General features: G+C 40.3%; 1 protein-coding gene across 2 annotated transcripts in view; it reads left to right on the top strand.

Moving 5' to 3' along the window:
- EPG5 (ectopic P-granules 5 autophagy tethering factor) overlaps positions 1–24,702 on the top strand; it is a 117,330-nt gene that overhangs the window by 55,089 nt on the left and 37,539 nt on the right. For both annotated transcript variants that reach the window (XM_004059363.5, XM_055368147.2), the window contains 7 exons: positions 202–368; positions 1,758–1,979; positions 4,428–4,551; positions 8,386–8,530; positions 11,331–11,502; positions 12,937–13,099; positions 22,956–23,098. In XM_004059363.5, the coding sequence (XP_004059411.2) occupies positions 202–368; positions 1,758–1,979; positions 4,428–4,551; positions 8,386–8,530; positions 11,331–11,502; positions 12,937–13,099; positions 22,956–23,098 (1,136 nt within the window). The remainder of the gene's footprint in view (positions 1–201; positions 369–1,757; positions 1,980–4,427; positions 4,552–8,385; positions 8,531–11,330; positions 11,503–12,936; positions 13,100–22,955; positions 23,099–24,702) is intronic.

Raw genomic sequence — 24,702 nt, 5'->3', positions numbered from 1 at the left:
AGCTGCCCTACATGTCTTGCTACCAAGGAGGTTAAAATGTTAACTAGTGGATTGGAGAAGTGAGTTTTATGTGACTTTTAAAAAATATATTATTGAATTGAAAACAGAATGTTTGGTGTTTCAGTTGGATCACTTAGAAAAAGTTAACTGTTTGCATTTATGTTCATTTTGTGGCTACTCAAAGCCCTTTCTTTTTTGTAGAAAGCCCAGACTCAGCTGAAGCTCCCCATCGTGCCATCCCTCCAGAGGCTGCTGATTTATCGCTGGGCCCACCAGGCTCTGGTCACACCTTCTGATCACCCCCTCCTGCCACTCATTTGGCAGAAGTTCTTCCTTCTGTATCTTCACCGTCCGGGACCACAGTATGGGTATGGTGCCCAGTATTGTAGGTTTCTGTGAGTCCATTTCTGCCTTTGCACTGCTCTCATTCTATGTGTTCTTAGACTGTGGAGTGTGAGTTGGAATCATTCTTTGGTGATCTCTGGTGAGGACTCTTTCTCTGTCTCTATGTTTGACATTTATTAGACTGGATCTTTATTGAGTTGCTGGTGTCTTGTGGCAGCTTCTCTTTACCATCTTCCGTGACCAGTGTAGTAAAGACAACACCCTGGGATTGGGCAAGGTTTCACACAGAACTTCCGGAGATGCAAAGGGAGAGCAACTGCCTTAAACTGAGGCTGCCTGTGTGACCGTCATGGGGCTTGTAGGAGGGGACCTTGTGATGAGTGGTGCACGTGTGAACAAAGGCCAGGCTTTGTCTGTCACCTGTGGGTTGTACTTGGGAATATTCAGCATTTTCATGGGATTCATATGAAGATACTCCACCCAGCCAGAGCCATCCGCTATTACGAACCATTGCTCTCTAGCTCCTGCCTCAATTCCTCATTCCCTTAACTTACTCATTTGAAATATATAGATACTGGCTGGGCATGGTGGCTCACACCTGTAATCCCAGCACTTTGGGAGGCCGAGGTGGGTGGATCACGAGATCAGGAGATCAAGACCATCCTGGCTAACGTGGGGAAACCCCATCTCTACTAAAAAAAAAATACAAAAAAATTAGCCAGGCGTGGTGGCGGGTGCCTGTAGTCCCAGCTACTTGGGAGGCTGAGGCAGGAGAATGGTGTGAACCCAGGAGGCGGAGCTTGCAGTGAGCTGTGATCACGCCAGTGCACCACTCCAGCCTGGGTGACAGAGCAAGAGTCTGTCTAAAAAAAAAAAAAAAAAAAACAACCCAGCGCAGTGGCGCATGCCTGTAATCCCAGCTACTTGGGAGGCTGAGGCAGGAGAGTCAGGAGAGTCGCCAGGAGGTGGAGGTTGCAGTGAGCAGTGATTATGCCACTGCACTCCAGCCTGGGTGACAGAGCGAGACTCTGTCTCAAAAAAAAAAAAAATGTGTATATATATGTGTGTGTGTGTGTGTGTGTAGATAGATAGATAGATAGATTCTTAGTCGCTTCTGTTTTAGTTTTTGCCAGATTGCAAGTTCTTCAAGAATAGAAACCATCTTTATGCTGTACCTCTAAGTAGTGATGTCTTAAATTTGTGTAGCATTTCACACTTTTAAAAACTAGTTTCATATACACCATCTTGTTGGACCATCAAAATAATCTTTGAGGTAGAAATAATAGGTGTTAATTTAATGGTGTATATCCACAATCACAGTAAATTGCCTTGCTAATTAACTGCTATTTTATGCCATACAGAAAGTACGTCTTGTGTTGAAAGGTTATAGATCTGTGCTTGTGTTTTTTAAGGTTACCCATAGATGGTTGTATTGGAAGAAGGTTTTTTCAAAGTCCTGCTCATATCAATTTGTTGAAAGAAATGAAGAGACGTTTGACCGAGGTGGCTGACTTCCACCATGCTGCAAGCAAGGCCCTCCGTGTTCCAGCAGAGGGCAGTGAAGGGCTGCCAGAGAGCCACTCTGGCACCCCTGGTTACCTGACTTCACCAGAACTGCACAAGGAGCTGGTGAGGTGAGTATGGTTATTTAGCCACCTACATTGTTGTTTGCAGCACAGGTACTATGCTGGAGCAGTTAACTGTGTTACAAACTGCTAGATGTTATTCTCTTAACACGGTTAGATTGAATATGGAAGGTGGCTTTGATATAGATTTGCATCTTGAAATGTTTCTCTTTTATGTTCCTCAAGAGAACTGAATCAACAGTTTGGATGTACTTGTGTCGAGTGCCTGTAGTCTGAGTGATAAATCCTCTTCTACTTCTTTATGTAAAAATAGAAATAAGCCAAATTTTATCATAGCAGGTAAACAACTATTAAAGCCTGCTAGACAGCCTGGGCAACATAGTGAGACCCTATCTCTACAAAAAATAAAAAAAAAAATTAGCCAAGCCTGGTGGCGTGCACCTGTGGTCCCAGCTACTTGGGAGGCTGAGGTGGGAGGATCCCTTAAGCCCAGGAGGTCAAGGCTGCAATGAGCCATAATCATGCCACTGCATTCCAGCCTGGGCAACAGAGTGAGACTCTGTTACAAAAAAACCTTGCTAGAATAGTTCTTTTTTCAAGAAGGAGTGTCTCACTATGTTGCCCAGGCTGGAATGCAGTGGCTATTCATAGGCACGATTATAGTGAGACGATCATAGTACACCTCAGCCCCGAACTCCTGGGCTCACGTGATCCTCCTGAGCAGTTGAGACTACAGGTGTGTGCCACCACACGTAGCTTAGAATAGCTCTTCAAAAGAAACAAATGACCAGGGCAGGGCTCTTTAAGTGTGGTTCATAGATCCTTCATGGGATTCAGGGATCCACCTGAGATGAGGGGTCTAGTAATCTCCCAAAAATATGTGCCCTATAAAATCAGGGTACAATATTTGCCTCCTCTAAAAGGTTAAGAACTCTGAAGTAGGTTTGGATTCCTTTCACACTATTCCTTCACCTTTCATTTATAAGTTTGATATAAATCAAATACTAGTCTTACAAATAAGACTTAATAAAAATGGCTCTTAAGAATTAATCCTCAATACACAATAGCTTGGTGAGGTCCCCATTTCATCTAGCACTGAGGCCTTACTTAGGTTTACTTGCCCTCAACCTTTTAGGGCTCTCTGTCAGCCTCCAGAATGATTTCTTCCCTTATGTTGCTTGTTGAAGGAGAACTTGTTTTTAACCAGCCTTAACCAGTGGACGGCTTTCTCTGTGAATATTTTAGATAAGCCAAGAGAGTCTTTGATATTCCCTTCTGCCTCTGTTATATCCCCCCTCCTGGTATGTGTTCATAAAGTGGCCATCTATTTCACTGAGCCAGAAGCTGGAGGAGAGAACTACCTAGCAGCCTCTTCCCTGTAAGAACCCCAAAGCCCTGTCCTTGTCTGTCTTCCTGGACTGGCTGTTGCAGAGGTAAAGGAGGTAATTTTCCACTTCATTGAGTAAAGTCAGGCCAGGCCATCTCCCAGTCCCCTACCCAGTAATTTGTGTATTTGCCGACTATTTTTCTAGCACTGCTGGTAAAAACAAAAGCAAAATAAAAATGAAGGAAGTATCATATTTTTAAAAGGTTTTTACTGGAAAATTGGAATTTTTTTTTTTTTTTTTTGAGGCAGACTCTTGCTCTGTCACCCAGGCTGAAGTGCAGTGGCACAATCTCGGCTCACTGCAACCTCTGCCTCCCGGGTTCAAGTGATTCTCCTGCCTCAGCCTCCTGAGTAGCTGGGATTACAGGTGTGCACCACCACACCTGGCTCATTTTTGTATTTTTAGTAGAGACAAGATTTCACCATGTTGGTCAGGCTTATCTCGAACTCCTGACCTTGTGATCCGCCCGCCTTGGCCTTCCAAAGTACTGGAATTATAGGCATGAGCCACTGCGCCCAGCCAGAACTTTTATTTTTTTACGTCTCATTTGATTTTATTCCTTCTTGATGAGAGGGGCGTACACACATGCTGTGATATTTATTTGTGATTCTCTGAGGTGGGAGATGGTTCTTGAGCCTAAAGCTGGAAAATTCCTACAATGCATAAGTTTAAAATAGCTCTTAATATTTTCTCTGAAAATGTTTTTATTTGAATGTATTATTTTTGCTTTTCTAAGCAAAAATAACTGACTGGATTGCCCAGGAAAGAAAAGCTCCAGATTCAGATCCCAGGTCTGTGGTAAAAATCACCTTTTCCAGTTATTTTTTTCTGTGTACTGTATTTAAATCTACTTTAAGAATGGTTGTCAGAGCCCCTTCTTCATACCTTTTGTTTTAGCAGTTATCGCATCATATTTGAATAATCTGTGACGTGCCTCCCCTGCTGGACCAGGAGTTCTCTGGGAGCCGTGGTGGTTGTTGGCCACATTTTCTGTATTATGGGCTTCCTTTACTCTTACGTAGGGGTGCCAGTGTTCCTAGAGATGTAAGAAGCTTCGTTTGCATGCTCATCTTTTTATGTTTCATATAATTATGTTTTTATCTTTTAGGCTCTTCAATGTATATATATTATGGCTAGAAGATGAGAATTTTCAAAAAGGAGATACCTATATCCCTTCTCTACCAAAGCATTATGATATTCACAGGCTAGCAAAAGTGATGCAGAATCAGCAGGTGAAACTATAGCCCTCTTTTTTTTTTTTTTTTTTAGCATATCTGAATGTAATTTGAACTGGTCATATTCATAATAAAACAATTTATTGATAAGAAAATGGGTAGTCACTCAGATGGTCATTGTTTCTATGGTTTTGTCAGTATCTAAGTGATTATATGCAGGGAATACTCCCTTTTGAATCTCCAGCCTCACCGTGCCTTCTACCTGAAGGCTTGAAGCTTGTTCTAGGGCTTTTTACGACCTCATAAACATAACCTTCCTCTGACTGTATATTTTTTTAATTGGAAGTTGTTAGTAGCTGAATACCTTTAAGCAATTATCTCTACTCCCATTCTTACATGCAGTGTAAGAATTTGTAAGAATTTGTAGGGATCCATACATGATGTAGGAGGTTGGTTGCATGGAGGAGATCAGGAGCTCACCTTTGTTTGGCCTGGAGGTGCTTACTTGTCGTTGTCACAGTTCTGGTTGCTCTTCTGGAACCACTTGATTTCAGTCTTCGTATGTCCTAAGCTGTTCTCCCCCAGGCACTCAAAGATGTCTGTGACGCTTTTTCAGGCCAAAACTTGTAATCTCAGTTTTCTCTAAGCTTTTCTAGCCATCTTGGGGACAGGGAAAAAGTGGGGAAGATAATTCTCTTCCATTCTAGTTCTTTTTTTTCTAGGGCTGCAGTCTTTTGAGTATTGACCCCAGCACCAGGATGGGATTTAGGAAACTCTAAGAGTTGAAACACTTTCATTTGGATCCTTAAACCCTCCTACTTTCACGTCATGTGTATATTTTATCTCCAGTAGGTGTCTTTTTCTTGTTTTCTTTCCTTCATTCCTTGCCTTCTTTCTTCTTGCTTTCCTTGCCTTCTGTGAGTATTTACTGAGTGTCTTCTAAGTGCCAGGTACCAAAGATACAAAAAGAAATCTGATACATTCCCTGCCTCCAAAGAGCTTATTGGCCAACAGGAGACTAAACAAACAGTTATTACATTTTGTGATCAAGATTATGGGCCAGGTGCATGTCCCACGCCTGTAATCCCAACACTTTGGGAGGCCGAGGTGGGTAGATCACCTGAGGTCAGGAGTTCAAGACCAGCCTGGCCAACATGGCAAAACCCCATCTCTACTAAAAAATACAAAAATTAGCCAGGCATGGTGGTGGGCGCCTGTAATCCCATCGACTCAGGAGGCTGAGGCAGGAGAATCGCTTGAACCTGGGAGGTAGAGGTTGCAGTGAGCTGACATTGCACCACTGCACTCCAGCCTGGGCAACAGAGAGAGACCCTGTCTTAAAAAAAAAAAAAATTATGAGAGTGGAATGCACAGGGTACTACGGGAACATAGGGGAATAGCCCCTGATTTGGATTGGGCCTGGAGTGGTGACCTTTGAGCTGAGCCCTGAAGGACAAATGGGAGTTGGGCAGATGGAAAGGAAAGGCATGGTGTTAGGGAGTGGCAGAGAGGATGTTAATGGGCAGAAAGACCAGTATGTGCAGCGACATATAGCAGGTGAGAAAGGGATGGGCATGTTCAGAAAGGTGCAGGGTAGGGCATAGCACCTGAGGCGGGGCAGATGAAACCAGAGAGGTGAGTAGGAGTGAAATCCCTAAGGGCCATGTATACTTTTCTAAATAATTTGGCTTGTATTTTGAAGTCTTTGTTTGGAGAACTATTGAAATAGCAGCAGTTATTAAACAAATGGATGAATTAAAAATATATCGAGGAAGAATCAGATACCCAAAGACTTCCAAATTTCTAACTTTGTCCCCCAGAGATAAACCCTGGAAGAGGGGGTGCCTGAGGGGCTTCAGCGAGAGCTCTCTATCAAGGAGTTGGTCAGAAGGGGAGGTATAGATCTAGAATTCAGGAATGAGGCAAAGTCGGATATGTGGATTTAGTGGTAAGAGAATATGTAGATTAAGAAGAGGACTGAAGATGGAGCATTGAGAGATAACAGCATTTAAGGCACAGAGAAATAAGACTGAGAGTATAGGGCCAGAGAAACAAGAAAAATACACATGAGACCATGGTGTTCTGACATCCTTTGAGTTCAGTTCCATCCTCATCTTTTTATGCTTGACACCCCTCATCCATATCCAAGGCTTTGTACATGGTAGGTACTTGGTCAGTGTTTTTAAAAATTAGCCATAGCTTTCTTGGTTCTCTGAGATTTATCCTGGTTCCTCAGCATCAACAGAATTAATTGCTTGCTTTCTCTCTCTTTTTCTTTTTAAGTCAGCCTTTGCTTGGTGCTTGATGTATAATTTCTTGATCTGTAATTCAAGCTCAGGGTTGTTTTGTATTTTTATGGTTTATAAGATGTCTCTGCTTACCTATCATTAATTCCTAGTAGTTGCTCTATTCATTAGCCTCTGTTAACAGTTACTTGGCATAGAGGCAGAGAAAGTGACAGAGTGACCCTATTTAAAGGAGCGTATATGCAATAGGAGGATCTAGCCCAGCACATTGAACACTCAGCTGCATGTAGAATTCAGGATTGTGATCAGGATTACATTGGAGCTCCTCCTCTGAGTCTGGAATGCCTTGGGCTGTGGGGTTGGTTTGGAAATAATGATTTGGGACTTCACAGCAATGTGCTTATTGAGAAGCCAAGGACATTTTTTGGTTTAGAGGGATCCTTGGGCCTTTAGAACACTTAAAATCCAAAAAAAATCACGGTCCACAAACCCATAGTCCCTGTTTGCTCACTTGCTATTACTATTTAAAGTTCATTGATAATTTGACTTTTTTTTGTTGTTGTTAAAGGCAGTCCCCCATTCTAAAGTGTAGTGATCACCAAAGTGAAATATATATAATTCAGAATATGCAAGACAGCCCATGGGAGTGTAGGGAGAGGTTACTAGAGCTACTATATTTATTGTTTTCTCATTTTATTTATTTACTTATTTGACACCTGTTATTATGAAAAAATTCCATTTTATAGGAAAATAGGGAGAGCAGTATAATGGGCATGCTCTTCTCCCCCTCCCCACATATGCCATGTGTCTAGTTTCATCTATAGCCCATCCACTTCCTCTTCCATTTTATCTTGGAGGTAATCCCAGAGAGCACTTGATGCATGAAGATTTTAAAAGATAGGGATAAAAAAATGACATAACCCAATAGCATACCTAGACATATTAGAAATAATTTTTTATATCAAATATTTAGTCAATGTTCAAGTTTCCACCTTTCTCATAAATGTCATAAAAGTTTTGTTTTTATTTATTTTCATAGTTTAAATCAGGATCCACATGTTGTGATTGGTTGATATGTCTTATAAGTCTGTTTAATCTACAAGTCCTCCCCTTATCCCTTTACTTTTCCTTGCAATTTATTTGTTGAAGAAACTGAGTAGTTTGTCCATAGAGGCTCCCCACAGTATGGATTTTGCTAATTGTATCTTCATGGTGTAGTTTAACATGTTTTTCTGTCCCCTGTATTTTCTGTAAATTGATAGTTGGATTTAGTGTCTTGATCTAATTCAGATTTGATTATTTTTTAACATTTTATTTTTTACCTCTTTAACATTTGCTATTTTTTACCTATGTCTTATAGTATACATAATGTATTAGCTTTATAGTGTATGTATATAATTTACAAATATACATATAGGGCTGTTAAAATTTTTTCTAATCATGATACACAATCAAAAAAGTTTTACAGCTACTGCAGGGATTGTTAGAGTGGTCATTTTAATGGCAATTTATCCTAATGGTGGAGGACTTGGAGTAGACCACTTCATGTTGAAACTTACTGGTTCACTTTATAGTGAAATACATAGTTTTATATGTGAATCTATGACTTGTCTGTCAGAGTTAAAGTACTGTCATTCTGTTTCAGGATCTGTGGATGGAGTATTTGAACATGGAGCGCATCTATCATGAGTTTCAGGAGACTGTTGGTCTGTGGACACAGGCCAAGCTTGAGTCCCATTCCACACCCTGCAGTTTGTCCGTGCAGCTGGACTTCACTGATCCTTTGCTGGGTGGGTCCTGGGAGCACCTGCCCCTTCGAATGAGTGAATGAATGATTGAATCAGAGCCATTGAGGGTTGAGGCTGACATACTTTATTCCCCCAGTGTTCATTTTTCCTCTGATGCTTTAAAAAGAGATTTCAGTTTACTTACACAATGGTGTAAATTGCAACTGTAAATGTAATTACTTTGCAGTTTTGAAAATCAGAAGTCTGTCTTTTTCTTTTATAAACTCTTTTCCTTTGTACCTAGAACCCTTACCATACAAATGAATCAGATTCCTGAAGTTTCTAAGTTACTTGTTTCTCCCAGTACATTTTTCTAGAGAAACAGTGGTATAAATTACCAGTTAGTTTTCTATCAGGCCACAAAAGCCCATTTAACCTATAAAGTTGCTGATATTTGGGGTAACCTATTAATTTTAATTACTGACTATATTTCAAAAATATAGGACATATCATTGTAAATTCAATTGTTGACCAAAATATTTATTACAATATATAGTGTAAGAAGACACTGAGGTGATTCAGAGAAATGCAGAATACCTTCTTATTCCAGCTTGCCACTAACCAAAACGCGTTAGTTGTATGAAGAGAGACAGATAAGAACTTCTCTGGACTTCATGCCATTCATCTGTAAAATGGTGCTGGCTGGTTTCTTCTAAGGCTCTAAAATTTTTCCCTCCAACATTTCCTCTCCCTGCATTTTTTCTTGAAACAATAATTTTTTTTTCTGATTATAAAAGATATATATTAATTTTAAATATTAAATGATATAGAAAGGTATATAGAGAAAGGGATGAAAATTGCCCTCAAGCCAACAACGTAGATTCTCATTTTTCTATTCCTGAAAGTTTGTTAAGAAGAGGAAATATATGAACAGATCTGGGAACTATTAAATGATTTCCGTTCATGCCCTTCCATATTCATAGTGTTTCTATGTTGCCTGAACACTGCCCTAAAATACGAATTGTTTTCGCTGGAGTTAAGCTAGTAATTTATGAAGCCCTTCGTTTGTTCCAAGCACTGTCTCAGTGCTTTATATGCATTAACTCAGTCCTCACAAAAACCCTGTGTTGTTAGGTTATCCCTATTGAGCAGATAAGAAACCCAATTTGTAAGCTGTTAGGTGACCTACCTGCATGGGCCACATAGCTGGTTATTGGGCAGAGCCGTCTGACTCCAGAGACCTGCTGTTCACCACTCATTATTCTACCTCTTGTGTCTGGCGATACCTTGTACTTCTAAACAAAATTAGGGCCTATACTTCTAAATAGTGAGTTTCAGGTTTTTCTCAGATATAAGAGGTTAGTTGATGATTATATCAAATTATTTAATTTGTGGTTATGATTGGTTGTAGGAAAAATTTCACTAGCACCCTTGTGATAACAATTTCTTTTTCTTAAACTAAATTTGTTTTATTGGCTTCAATATTTTTGTCAGTTGTGGTCCAGAGTGGTGATTACTGTTAAATATGAATTTAGATTTTTTGTTTGTTTGTTTTTAAAATACCTTGGTTTTTCTTTTGTGGTAACTTATATTGGGTTTGAAAGAGCCCCCAGTTTTCCTTTAGCATCATGGCCTCTTACGTTGCTTGAAAGGAACTTTAACATAAATAGTCACAAGTCTTATCCAGTGGTGAATACCTAACTTGGTTACATCTGTGCAAAGAGTGGTTAGTTCTAGTGGAAAAACACTAACTATAAGGGATAGTGCTGTACTTGACCTATTTGAAATGTTGAATTCCATCTGTTTGGGGTACAAACAATACAAGTCTCCTTATGCCAAGTAAAGTCATGGCTATTAATTTTTCTTAACAAGAATAGAAAATGGAATGTTACATCTGGAATGTAATCGGAAATTCACTGTAGTCTCTTAAGTACTTGTTGACTTGACTTATTGACTTGAAATTCCCTTGACCACTGCCTTCCTCTGTTTCTTGCTATTGAAAAGAATTGGGTAGGTAGCAGCATTTTTCTTCATGTTATTCAGTCCCCACCTGCTGTGTGGTATGTGTATAGTGTGGTGAAGGGAGAGGGAGGGAAGATAGGAATCTATTGGATATCTACTGTGTATTCAGCTCTGTACTAAGTCTAGAAGTATCAAACATTTGAATTTGATTAAACAGTATGAGATCATGTGTAATCTAGGGCAAAGTGGCATGGTAGAGATTCACCTTTGTGTGTGTGTGTGTGTGTGTGTGTGTGTGTGTGTGGCACAGGATTGCTTATTTGGACTCCATAAATCATTTGTTGAGTGAATGAATAAGTAAATGACTGATGGACTATATGACTGCATAAATAGAAGTGCTGAAGGAGCTTATGTGTATGTCTTCATTTTATCTCTTACTGCATCCAGTCCTCCTGTTCAAACCTTGACCTGATTTCAGATTTTTGACTCGGCTATATTCCATAACGCTTATTCCTTTTTCTTCTATTCCTCTGAATTCTGATGATGGCATTAAAACCTTAACTGGGTGACCTGCCTCCAGGCCTACTCCATTTACCTAAACCATTATTCAGATGATATCTGCCATCTGATTCAAGCTTGCATAGAGGTGTTCACTAGATCCACATGATATTAGCGTAAGGCACTAGATAGTAGCTTTACACTAGTATCAACTCCAAACTTGTTAGCATGTCATGCAAGGCCTGTCTAGGGTAATAATTAAAGATCATGAGCTTTAACTCTTCAACTATCGTAAGACTATAAATTTTTTGAGGATAGGAATTCTACTGAATTGTACCACATGCTTCTGTTCTCCTGCTAATTCACCTGATTGCTCAGTATATATGACTTAATTTTCTTTCAGCTAAAGAAAGGGTTTTAAGTAACTTGCGGAAGCATGAGGCTCCCCAGCCTCCCCTTGTTCTGCACCCGACGAAGCCTCCTGTGCCAGTTATTTCCTCTGCTGTGCTATTGAGTCAGAAGGACGCCACCCAGCTGGTGTGCACAGACCTGAATCTGTTGCAACAGCAGGCCAGGTAAGACCATGCAGCCTCACGGATCATGTTCCCATGTTGGTGGCTTTGACAGCCTGGATAATTTGCTACCTGGAGTGGCTTCCTCATCAGCATTTTTACAATGAGGATAGTTTGACCAGCCTGGCCCAGACGGTTCACTTGGTTAACCAAGTTGTGACAAGTCTTATAATTTCACATCGAAATTATGTGGTACTCTCACCAACTATCAATTTCACATTTCCTGTGGTGGCATTTCTGAGCGTCAGCAGTGCCAGCTAAGATTTTCGTATGCTTCTCATGAAGAGATCTTCTGATATTGGAAAGATGGTGTTGGAAAGGTGTGAAGTAAGAGTTCCTTTCTTTTCTCATTGCTGTACTCTCTACTTCTCCATATTCTTTAAGAAATTGACATAAACATTGATTGAAGTGTGGAAAAGTCATTGTTTTGAGTTCACATGGCGGATACAATATGATCAACAATTTAAGGTTTTGATCTAACTTGAGATCTTGTGAGAAGGAGCGTACGTGGAGTAAGTCTGTTTCATTAACAGTAAGTGAGCCTTACTTTTACAAATCCTATGTGAATCAATTTCCTTTTTTTTTTTTTTTTTTTTTTTGAGACAGAGTCTTGCTGTGTCACCCAGGCTGGAGTGGTGCAGTGGCATGATCTTGGCTCACTGCAAACTCAGCCTCCCGAGTTCATGCCATTCTCCTGCCTCAGCCTCCCGAGTAGCTGGGACTATAGGCGCCCACTACCACGCCTGGCTAATTTTTTGTATTTTTAGTAGAGACAGGGTTTCACTGTGTTAGCCAGGATGGTTTCGATCTCCTGACCTCGTGGTCCACCCGCCTTGGCTTCCCAAAGTGCTGGGATTACAGGCGTGAGCCACCGCACCAGGCCGTGAATCAATTTCTTATCGGTATTTTTTTCCTTGTCTGTTTTTGGTCCAGGCATTTGTTGTGTGTGTGTTGAGTGCACATATAAGCACCTGCCCATTAATGTAATGATACATACCGTTAGACCAGTTTTGACACCCCATGTATGCCATTAGCTTTCTTGGTCTTTGACATTTTGTTTTGAGTTGCTAATACCTAAGAAGTCATTGGTACTTACAATTAAGGCACCCCTTGAGGGTGATGAAGTTAGGATAGAATTCTCATTTGTTCTTGTAGGGTCTGTTGGTATAACATGGATTCTAAATGGAGCTTTGTTTGTGGCTATAAAGTTGTCTCACTTCTCTATAGGGTTTTCTTTCATTTCTTAGCTTTCTCTTTAGCCTCTCTGCTGGGGGATGATTTGGGTAAGTCTTGGCTCACAACCTTTGGTCCTCTGTTACTATGGTTTATGTGTCTTTTGCTGCACTATAATGCTGGCTGTGGGTAACTGGAAGCCTTTATCACCTATCATATAACCTTTCCTAAGACTTTCTTTTACCTCCTGATGATGTTTTTCAGAACCGCAGCTCTTCGGGAATCTCAGCAGGTTGCTCTGGATGGTGAGCTGTTGGACACAATGCCAAAGCAGTATGTGAATCGTGAAGAACAGACCACACTACATTTGGAGTGCAGAGGCAGCAGCGGTAAGAAATGCCAAGGAGCCGCAGTTGTCACGGTTCAGGTAAGTGTTTAAATTTCTTCAGAACTGAGAGAATTTTAATTGAGTCCGAAATGTTGGCGTATCAATGAGAAAGATTGAAAGACATATATAGCACACTGTCTGTGTCCCAAACATTTACTAGTTTTGCAGGGCATGAAAACACTCATAGAGCTAATCACACATTTTTGTAGGTACCAGATGAGTCCTATAAGACAGATATTCAAATAGGAATTAAAAAAAAATCAGAATCATTGAGAAGATTCCTAGAGAGAGGGCTTCAACTGATTCCTTTGTTTGTTTGTTTGTTTTTTGAAACGGAGTCCCCAGGCTGGAGTGCAGTGGCGTGATCTTGGCTCACTGCAACCTCCGCCTCCCGGGTTCAAGTGATTCTCCTGCCCCAGCCTCCCGAGTAGCTGGGATTACAGGCACCTGCCATCACGCCCGGCTAATTTCTGTGTTTTTAGTAGAGATGGGATTTCACCATGTTGGTTAGGCTGGTCTTGAACTCCTGACCTGGTGATCCGCCTGCCTCGGCCTCCCAAAGTGCTGGCATTACAGGCGTGAGCCACCGCATCCGGCCTCAATTGATTAAAAGACTTTGGTGATGATACAGTTAGAAGGAATTTGGAAATGGAGTGGCCATGATGTCATTTAGGGGTCGGTGGCTAGGTCAGCCTGTTCCAAGTGTTTTGGGGGTGTTGGTGGGAATTCACATTGGAAAGGTTGGTGTGCCCCATCATTGGGAACTCTGGCTGTCTGCTGCACATGGCAGGGAGCCCCTGAAGATGAACGTGGGAAGGATATATGGGAAGCAGATTAGTTGGGTGGAACTTGCTGACAGGCAGAAGAGAGACATGCAACAATGTGACTGAAACTTGAACTGCCTCTCAGAGTTACCTTCTTGCACTGGAATATAGGCAGAATTTGGATCTGCAATATGGTATGCACTTCACAATGGAAGCTTTGCTGAAGCTAGTGTGCCATAGCATTTACTTTATGCCAGGCCCTGTCTAAACACTTTAAATAAGTTATTTTATCCTCACAACAACTCTGCAAGGTGGCCTTTATCATATTATCTTCATTTCTCAGGTAAGGAAGTAGAGTCACAGAGAAGTTAATTAAGTTGCTCACCTGAAGTGCCACAGCCCGTAAGTGGCACAGCCAGAAAGGCCCAGGCAGTCTGGCTCCAGAGCCAGTGCTCTTTTTAAAGTAGAGATGGGGTTTTGTAGTAGAGATGGGATTTTGCCATGTTGCCCAGGCTGCTCTCAAACTAGTGGGCTCAAGCAATCTGTCTGTCTCGGACTCCCAAAGTGCTGGTATTGCAGGCCTGAGCCACCGCACCCGGCCAGCCTGTGTTCATTAATCACCGCACTGTATTCCTCCTTCGAGTGAAGTCAGTATTCCTTAAGCTGAAAGAGAAATGCTTGGAGATGAGCACTGCCTATTGTCTAAATCTGTCTACACACAAATGATTCTTTTTTGTTAGCTTTTGGAAATTGGAGAAAATTTATTTTACTCCCTCTTATTTGTCTTTCAGAAATTTCCCTTCTTTTTTTGCTAATTTTCATTGTAACTATTCCAATGTCTCCATCAATTTCCTTGGGAGACTCTTTTCTACAAAATGTCTTCTCTGAAATAATCTTTTATATGTATTGTATTTTTCATTACTTTCAAAATGTGTCTCTGATTTTTCAACATAGTTGTATTTGTCTAAAGTTCAGAAATTTGACCTAAAAGTTAGGATGAGTCCAACTTATTTTCCCGTATGTTATTGTAAATATGTGCGACTCTTAAACATTGAGTTATCTTTGGCCAGGTGCTTTATACAGTTGGTTTTCTTTTGGTGTATTTTTTTCCCAGTTACTAATGCTGTTGTAGTAAGACCAAGGTAGAAATATTTAAGAAAAGATCACTTGCTGAAGTAATAAAACTGGGAGAAAAGTTTGCCAATTTTGGGTGGAGTTCGAGTTAGTGAGGAAAAAACTGAAAATGTATCCGGTTTTAATAAAAAAAGGGGTGTCTTCACCAATTTGTGTTTTTCCATATTTTAAAACTACATATCTTTGCCAGACTGTTAATTTTATATAGAGAAGAGAATTCTAAAATGCATTTTTATAAGTGACAAGTGAGATAACTATAAAGAAATGTTTTTCCAGTTCTGGCTGATGGCTTGCTCTGTGAAGAACTGTAAATATTTACTGCCTCAGCTAAAGAACAGGTCTCTTGCCCTGACCTCCTGTTAACTCTCTGGGCCTTGCAGTGGAAAATACCACCAGGCAGGCCAGGGAGCTGAAGCTCTAAGCCTACCTGTGACTTGTCTCTTTTCCTTTACAGAAAAAGGGATCATAGTATTATATTATTTGTCTGAACCCTTGAATTGAGATTTTAAACATAATCTTTTGCTTTGTTAATTCTGAAATAAAAAGAAACACCTTTTCTAAAATGTCTTCTAGGTAATTTTGATTGGAGGGAGGTCAGAGAAAAGATGATTTATGAAAAGGACTGATGTGAACATGGCTTAGATGTTTTTACAAACACACCAAAGTTCTTGTGCTTTCTTTTCTTTAAAGAAAAGTTGGGCTGAGCGTGGTGGGTCACTCCTGTGATCCTAGCACTTTGGGAGGTCGAGGTGGGCAGATTGCTTGAGCTCAGGAGTTCAGCAGCCTGGGCAACATAGAGAAACTCTGTCTTTACAAAAAATATTATACAAAAATTAGCCGGGCATGGTGGCGCATGCCTGTGGTCCAAGTTGCTTGGGTGGCTGAGGCAGGAGGATCACTTGACTGCAGGAGGTCCAGGCTGCAGTGAGCTGTGACTGTGTCACCGCACTCCAGCCTGGGCAAAAGAGTGAGACCCTGTCTCAAGAAAAAAAAGAAAAATTGGTAATTGCTAATATAGCTTGAAGAAAGAAGGGGGAAAAGTAATGAAGGACAGAGGGAAAAAAGGAGATGTTGCAGAAGCTTAAAGAATTTGAAAAAATAGCTGTATTTTGTGGCCCTAACCTCATTAGAAATATTTAAGTTTTCTTAAAGCAGGTTTTACTTTTCTGCTGGCCTCACTCGTTTGCTTAGTGCCCTGACTTTTAGTCCCACTTGGGAAGTTCCACAAGCTTGAGATCCCTCACTGATGGCTCCTAGAAGTTCAGTATCAATAATAGTATCGACTGCAGCCAGTGTTTTGCCTGATACGCAGATTTGCCAGGGCAATTAAAAACATGGACAGTGAACAACTTTTATAGGCTGAGACTTAAATAATCTTGAAAGTTATATAGTACTGTTGTTGCTAGTTGAGGTTATCCCAAGCAGTATTTGCTGGTTGATACTTCTAGGACTTGAAGATAAAAATATGTTTTGTTACACATTAATGGCGAAGGGCAAGATAGAGGAAAGCTGAAACTCTACCTGCTATGAAGTTGGGGAATTATCTATGCAAGTTGTTCATTTTGCTCAGATTTTTGGCCAAAGATTGTACTTAAATATGAAGCCATCCATTACCCAAATGATAATATTGGTTATGGATGACTTTAGTTTTGGAAAAAGAGGTGTTAATGGAGGATAGAGAGGGTGAGTTCTCAGTGTTTATGACTCATAATGAAACTGTCATTGGGAGAGAGTATGTCCTGCAAAAGGTAGGTTGTGTTATTTTTATACATAAAACTGTAGCCCTCTCTATAGATGTGTCCAGTGACCACCTCATGGCTATGTTCAGTAGTTTTCATTCCTTTTAACATCTTTCTGTTGTGATATTGAACTTTATGTAGTCTCATCTTTTCCCTCTGAATCTCTAAGCACTTCTCAGTTTCCAGGGTTTCTTCCTCCTCAACTCAAACCCTTAGATTGCTAGTTATCCTGATTCTCTTCTTCATATGACATCATCTTTTTTTGCCTACTGTCTGTGCTGGAGTTCTTAATCTGGGGTCTGTGAATGGTCTTTAGAGAATTGGTGAAGTTCCTGAAAGTGTGCGTAAATTTTTTTTCTGGAGAGTTTATAACTCCAATAGATCTCAGAATAGTTCAAAAAGAACAAAAGAGCTATTTACTCATATGTTGATAATCCTGTTCTGTTTCTCTAGTCCAGAATTCTCTCTTGAGTTCCAAATCTAGATTTCCACCTGCCTCATTCTACCTGAATGTTCCACAAATACCTCAAACTCCATATTCCCAAATTAATCTCACCTTTACCTTCCAAATCTCTTCTTCCTATAATTTCACATAGCTGGTCTCCCAAGCTGGAAACTTAGGCATCAGTATCATCGCTTCCAGTTACCCTATCCTACTTCATTCCTGTATTTTCCAAAGTTGCTTCCATATTGGTTCTGCCTCTGAAATGGCTTTCTGAAGCCCCTGACATTCCCTTCTCTGTGTTTCTGTTGGTATACATTTCTCCATGGTATGCACACCTCGCTTCTCCCTTGACCTGTTGCATTAATTAGATTTCCTGTCCATATCTCTCTCCGTGCCTAGTCTGTTTTCCATTCTCTCATTACTCATCTTTTGAAACATAGATCTGATCACATTTGCAGGCTAAAAACCCATATTTACTTGGCAGTATCAAAAGCAATATGACCCTTAGTGCCCTTCATAATCTGTTATTGGTCTTTTTCTAGCAGCATCATTTATCCTCTCTCCCACTTCACAGACATTTTACTTTTCAGCCATTTAGACTTTCTGCATTTTTCTAAACACAACATACACATTAATACTTTTGTTCTTCGCATATGCTGCTTTTGTTCTCCTCCCACCTATTTCTGACCTCTTTCTTGCTCAGCCTTCAGTATTTAGTTCAGGCCAAACCTCTTCTGAAGTCTTTGCGGACTCTTGCAGTCGAATTGAGATGTTCTTTCCCTCATTGCAGCTTGTGCCTAAATGCTGTTGCAGTCACTTGCTGTTTTGTCCTGCCAGACTGAACTCTTTGGGAATAAGGTTTCCATCTTTATTTGTTTTTAATATTATTATTATTATTATTATTATTTTGAGGCAGAGTTTTGCTCTTGTCACCCATGCTAGAGTGCAGTGGCACTCACTGCATCCTCCGCCTCCTGGGTTCAAACAATTCTCCTGCCTCACCCTCCTGAGTAGCTGGGATTACAGGCAGGTGCCACCGTGCCCAGCTAATTTTTGTATTTTTAGTAGCGATGAGGTTTCACCATGTTGGCCAGGCTGGTCTTGAACTGCTGACCTCAGGTGATCCACCCATCTCGGCCTCCCAAAGTGCTAGGATTACAGGCGTAAGCCACCATGCCTGGCCTGTTTTAATTTTTTTAGTACACCTCTGCTGAAAGGAAGCATCCTTATTTGTAACACACCACTCATTAGGCTGTGTTACAACTTATTTTGTGTTATGATTAGTTCTATGCTGTTACTAGATTTTGAGTTACACAAGGTCAGGGACTTTGTCTTATTCATGTTTGTATCATCAGTGCCTCATACAGTCAGTGCTGCAAAATGGATGTGTTTGAAGGAATGAACAGCTCTAGATTTATGCCCTTCATAAGTAAGTTCCCTGATTTTAACTACTTTGGGGAATTTTGTGGATATTATTTGGCCATGACAGACATCATGGAAATTGGAACTTTTTCTTATTAAAAATTAACAGTTCATTCTTTGATTGTGCTTACCTTTGCTTTTAAACAGCTTAATACTTTCCATACTTAAATACTCAACTTAAATACTATACACTGATTACTGTACATTTTTACTCTAGTATAAATGTCTCCCAAATATTCAGTCTTGGGAAGCAGTAAGGATGGTTGCACTGTCTTTCTCAGCCATGTTCACAGTACTTTTTGTCACTTGCTTGGGGCACTCTCATGTCCCTGGTATTATGCTAGGTGCTTTGCTTTCATTATCCAACTTAACTTTTTTTTTTTTTTTTTTTTTTTTAGACAGAGTCTCACTCTGTCGCCCAGGCTGGAGTGCAGTGGTGCGATCTTGGCTCACTGCAACCTCCACCTCCCAGGTTCAAATGATTCTCTCTGAGGAGCTGGGACTACAGGGTCACAACACCATGCCCAGCTAATTTTTGTATTTTTAGTAGAGATGGAGTTTAATCATGTTGGCCAGGCTGGTCTTGACCTCCTGACCTCAAGTGAACCACCCACCTTGGCCTGCCAAAGTGCTGGGATTACAGATGTGAGGCACTGTGCCAAGTTTATCCAACTTAATCTTCACAGAATGAGGATGAGTTCAGAGAAACAGGTTCAGAGACACTGTGAGACTTGCCAAAGTCACATAGCTAGTGAGTAGCTCCGTCAGGATTCAAGCCTGCATGTGTCTAAATTCAAGACCCCTACTTTTCCCATTCAATATTGCCAGGTCGTTTTGCTTCAGCTGTTTCAGCTGCAACTTCTGAATACTTGCAGTGTGATTCTGAGTAAGCTGATCATGACAGTTAAATCTCATGTAAATGAATATAGGTACCATTTCATTTTCTCTCTGAGTCTGTATAATAGTATTGCCTTCTTTTTTCAGTGATTAGAGAATTTGTGATCTTAACATTCTAGATTAGATCAGTTTTTAAAAATTAGCTTTATGGGAAATGACTTCAGATTTTAAATATAATTTTGAATGACTCCTTTATAAAGAGTTCAAATTATATCATGAAAATATTTTATTCCTTAATAGAATTTTTCTGGGAAAGAATGTCCTGGAAATTTCCAGCTGTCTGCAAGCATCTGAGCTATGGATAGCTTTTTTGGGGTATACAAAGGCAAATATATTTTATGGGAAGTGAGACGTGCTTCTTTCTGTGTTCTCTCTTCCGAATAGAAGGCTCTAACAATTCAGTGATGTTCCCTGGGGAAATAGGGTGATTTATAATTGGGTTCCTTTTGATGTACTTTGGTATTGTGGGTACGCTTGCTGACCCCAGGGTTGATTTATTATCATGTGAAAAATTTGTTAATTCCAAGAAATGAACGATGGAAAAGACCCACTGAGGGCCTCACATTATTGTAAAAACTGGCTGAAGGACATGCTTTGTCCAACTTTTAAATTTAGACAAGGAAACTTTTAAATTTCTGTGTCCACTTAAAATGACTCAAGTGGAGGGGCTTCCAGCATGCTACTTTGTTCTATTGTCTACTACTTCTTGTAATTATGAACTGATAGACATTCCATTGCTCTCACCTTCATTGCAGTAAAAAAAGAAAACTTTCAAATTCTTCCGCCTTGGGATGCTGTTGATCTATGACCTTACCCCCAACCCGGTGCTCTCTGAAACATGTGCTGTGTCCACTCAGGGTTAAATGGATTAAGGGCGGTGCAAGATGTGCTTTGTTAAACAGATGCTTGAAGGCAGCATGCTCGTTAAGAGTCATCACCACTCCCTAATCTCAAGTACCCAGGGACACAAACACTGCGGAAGGCCCCAGGGTCCTCTGCCTAGGAAAACCAGAGACCTTTGTTACTTGTTTATCTGCTGACCTTCCCTGCACTATTGTCCTATGGCCCTGCCAAATCCCCCTCTGTGAGAAACACCTGAGAATGATCAATAAAAAAAAAAATAAAATTTAAAAAAAAAAAAAGAAAACTTTCAACAGTAGTGGGAACAATAAACAAAAATAAGTAGACTAGAAAATAATAATAATTTGGGGATGTTTTTTGTGAGAGGGTCTAAACTTTCCTAAACCAGCTGGTTTTATTTTAGTAGTTTCTACAACATGGAATGGCAGTTGTAAAGTTTGGGTTACAGAGTAGTTTTAGTCCTGTCTGCATTTTTCCAGTCAAGTGGTCTCTGGATCCTTTGCCTTTCCACCTCCCTTCATTCTGTGTCTTCCTTCCTCATCTTAGATTCTTTTCCTGTTTGGCTCCTTTCTCTCCAGGCCAGCCAGGGGATTCTGTGACACGCATAGTCCCGGTCTGACTGTATTTGGTGATGTATTGAACAAAAAGGCTGACTGCAGATACTCCTAATCACATTTTAGGATATTAAACATTGGTCTGTTATTTGAAAGATTTCAAATTTAATTCAGATACTTGTATTGATTTATTATCTAATTAAATGCAAGTAATTTCTTTTTTAATCTTTCATTTCTCCAATAGTAAAAGTTAATTATTGTTAACATTATATGTTCTAGAATATTCACTTTTGTGCATTTTGATGTCACAGAGCTTTTTTCTTTTTTAAAGAAGTTTTGTAAAGATTTTTAATACAACATTAATGAGTTTTATACAAGAAAGTTATTATTATCACAGTCATAAAAAATAGTTGCTCAGTGTATTGTCAGAGTTATGCTGTGCTGGGGTTCTGGGTAAGTAAAACAAATAGGAAGGACCATTGCCCTTCAGGAACTTTTTTTTTTTTTTTTTTTGAGACGGAGTCTCACGCTGTCGCCCAGGTTGGAGTGCAGTGGCATGATCTCAGCTCACTGCAACCTCTGCCTCCTAGCTTCAAGCAATTCTCCTGCCTCAGCCTCCTGAGTAGCCAGGATTACAGGTGCCTGCCACCACCCCCAGTTAATTTTTGTATTTTTAGTAGAGACGGGGTTTCACCACGTTGGCCAGGCATGTCTCGAACTCCTGACCTCAAGTGATCCGCCCACCTCGGCCTCCCAAAGTGCTGGGATTACAGATGTGAGCCACCATGCCTGGCCGCCCTTCAGGAACTTTTATACAGAATTTATGATAATAACCCTGGGCCTCATAAGTGACATAAGAGCCTCAGGTAATAAGTTTGTGAATTAAGTATTTACATTATTTATAAAGGATATCTTTAATCATTGCAGCGATGGCTGAAGACTGGGTTTGGGCAGGTGCGTGTAAGGAAAAAATGTAGACCTTACTGCTCACCCATGTGATTGGGGGAAGACAGGAGGAGAATATAGAGTTTAGAACTCTTGCCTTCTAAATGTTATGGTCTCTTCAGCTGTACCTGTAAGTCCAGACTCCCCGGCCTGCATTTCAAAGCCTCTCCAAGAGGGCTCTCTCAGCTCCCCAGTCTGATTTTACTGCACCCTGCAACCCTGGCCGGGCTCCTCCTTCCTGTCTCTCTGTCCCACATCCCCCACAGCTGTCACGTCAGTTCTGTGTTTGTGTTGCAGTCTGGGCCCAGGATGTCTTCTCTTTTCTTCTGCCTCTATCCACATCCAAAAAATGACATTAAAATTGCATAAACAAACCAGTTATGTATGTCACTATCAGTCAGAGAAAGGGTTTGTTGATGGCTTCTCAAATAAGAAAGGCTAATCTTAAAAAAGGATAATCTTTTGAGTTGAAAAAAATTTAGTTTTTTTTTTTTAAAGAAGCTCAATAAATTCTCCTTGTTTTTCCACCTTTACTGAAAACCAATAAAAATTTTATCAAAGACCAGCTTCTAGGAACCTAAATTGGTGAATTTAGGAATTAGCCAATTGCTCTTTCCTTGGCATGGAGTTGGTTTGGGCATTTCCCCATATTTTATCTTATTTTGTTATTTGTTTTATGATTATATATATTTTCTTCCTTTCAAAACGACATTTGTGAGCAGCATCTGTGTCATCTTTTTTTAATGCTGGGCACACATGTGTACGCAGCCTGAGTGTTTGGAGTTGAGTGTTTTGTATGTTGGATTGAGAGCACACAGAAGGGCTATGGCTGGGGAGCCATGATCAGCAGTGGAGGGGCTTGCTGTGCTTCAAGAAAAGCCTCAGTGGTGGAAGACATGGGATATGTTTTTGATGAGGATTTCAGGAGTTGAAACATAAGTGAAATAGTATCCTACAAAAGGCTTTGAACTATTGATAAATTAATTCAAGATCTTACCAGTTTATAAGGCAGTCATATAAAGACATACAAATTTTGGTATTTTTATAAGACAATAATTTTATTTCAGTTTGAGTCTTCATGGAAAACCTGACACATGGGGGGAAATGTCTTTTGATAACTTTAATTTTTGTTAGTTTGAAGGCATGCATAAGAATGAAGCCATAAGCCAACAGCTTCATGTTTTACGGAAGGAAGTGAAGCAGTTGCAAGCTGAAGCTGCTAAACCACCATCACTTAATATTGTGGAAGCTGCTGTACATGCAGAAAACTTGATCACGTAAGTTTCGCAGGCATTATAATTTGAAATACTGTTTTGTTATCATGAATAGTAATCATACATGCTACTATACCACCACCACCCCTGCAGCACCCACAGGTTAATTTAGTACAGACATCAGCAAACTACGGCCTTTGAGTCAAATCTGGCCTGCTACTTATTTTTATAAATAAAGTTTTATTGGAACACAGCCATCACCATTTATTTATAATTTCTATGGCTTTTATGCTGCAACAGAAGGATTGAGTGGTTGTAACAGAGATATAAAGCAGAAAATATTAACTATCTGGCCCTATATAGAAAAATTTTGCTGACCCCTGAATTGTGAGATGATATAGTGCATTGAAATTCAGTTGTGGAGAGATTTAGTGCTTATGTGTTATATCAAAGTCACATTTACCCAGGAACTTATCATTGTCAACTCAGATGACTGAACAAAGTTCATAGCACAATTATTTAGGGGAATCAGGACTCTCAAGTGTGGTTGTGAACTTGCATTTGACCATCGTTTTCTTTTGGCTTTCATTGTGGCTTACTCTCACTGTCCTCTTTCTTTCCAAAGCCACCATGACATGACTTGGGAGGTGGGGGTTGACTCTGCCTTTACTTTAAGGTGACTGACTCCACATTCTAGTTCCAACAGCTGATCCCCTCAGTAGAGTAGGATGGTGTATGGAGGGGAGCATTGAGTCCTTTTGTGTGTTGGGCTGGGGCTCCTGGGAATGAGGAGACCAGGCAAACGAGAGGTTGATGTTTCTTTTACTGGGAAAGGGACACAAAAAGGTGTGAGAATTGGAAGGGATATCTTTATTCTAGGATCTTATTCTACACAGAAATCTTTATCTCAACTTTAGTCAGTGTTTTGGATTTTAAAATGTAGAGAAATCAGGGTTTTGTGTTTAAAAAAATTATGTAAAGAATACAAAAAGTTAAATAACAAATTATGAATTACATGCAAAATATGAACGTTTTTAATAAGGATGAGAATGTTAATTAGTTCTTATAGCTGATTTTTTTTCCCTAGGAGACTATGAAATTATTACTAAGTATTGAAAATCGGCCAGATGCAGTGGCTCACGCCTGTAATCCCAGCACTTTGGGAGGCCAAGGTGGGCGGATCACTTGAGGTCAGGAGTTTGACACAAGCCTGACCAACGTGGTGAAACCCCATCTCTATTAAAAATACAAAAATTGGCCAGGTGCGGTGGCTCGTGCCTGTAATCCCAGCACTTTGGGAGGCCGAGGTGGGCAGATCACCTGAGGTCAGGAGTTCAAGACCAGCCTGGCCAACATGGTGAAACCCCATCTCTACAAAAATACAAAAAAATTAGCTGGGCATTATGGCAGCTGCCTGTAATCCCAGTTCCTTGGGAGGCTGAGGTGTTAGAATTGCTTGAACCCTGGAAGTGGAGGTTGCAGTGAGCTGAGATTGCGCCATTGTACTCCAGCCTGGGTGACAGAGTGAGACTCCGTCAAAAAATAAATAAATAAAATAAAATAAATAAAAGAAAAATACAAAAATTAGCCAGGCGTGGTAGCGTGTGCCTGTAATCCCAGCTACTCAGGAGGCTGAGGCAGGAGAATCACTTGAACTCGGGAGGCGA

The sequence above is a fragment of the Gorilla gorilla genome, chromosome 17 (assembly GCF_029281585.2).
Source record: "Gorilla gorilla gorilla isolate KB3781 chromosome 17, NHGRI_mGorGor1-v2.1_pri, whole genome shotgun sequence".
Lineage (NCBI taxonomy): Eukaryota > Metazoa > Chordata > Mammalia > Primates > Hominidae > Gorilla > Gorilla gorilla.
Note: the sequence above shows the minus strand (reverse complement) of the source record. Positions and strands in the feature narration are given on the sequence as shown.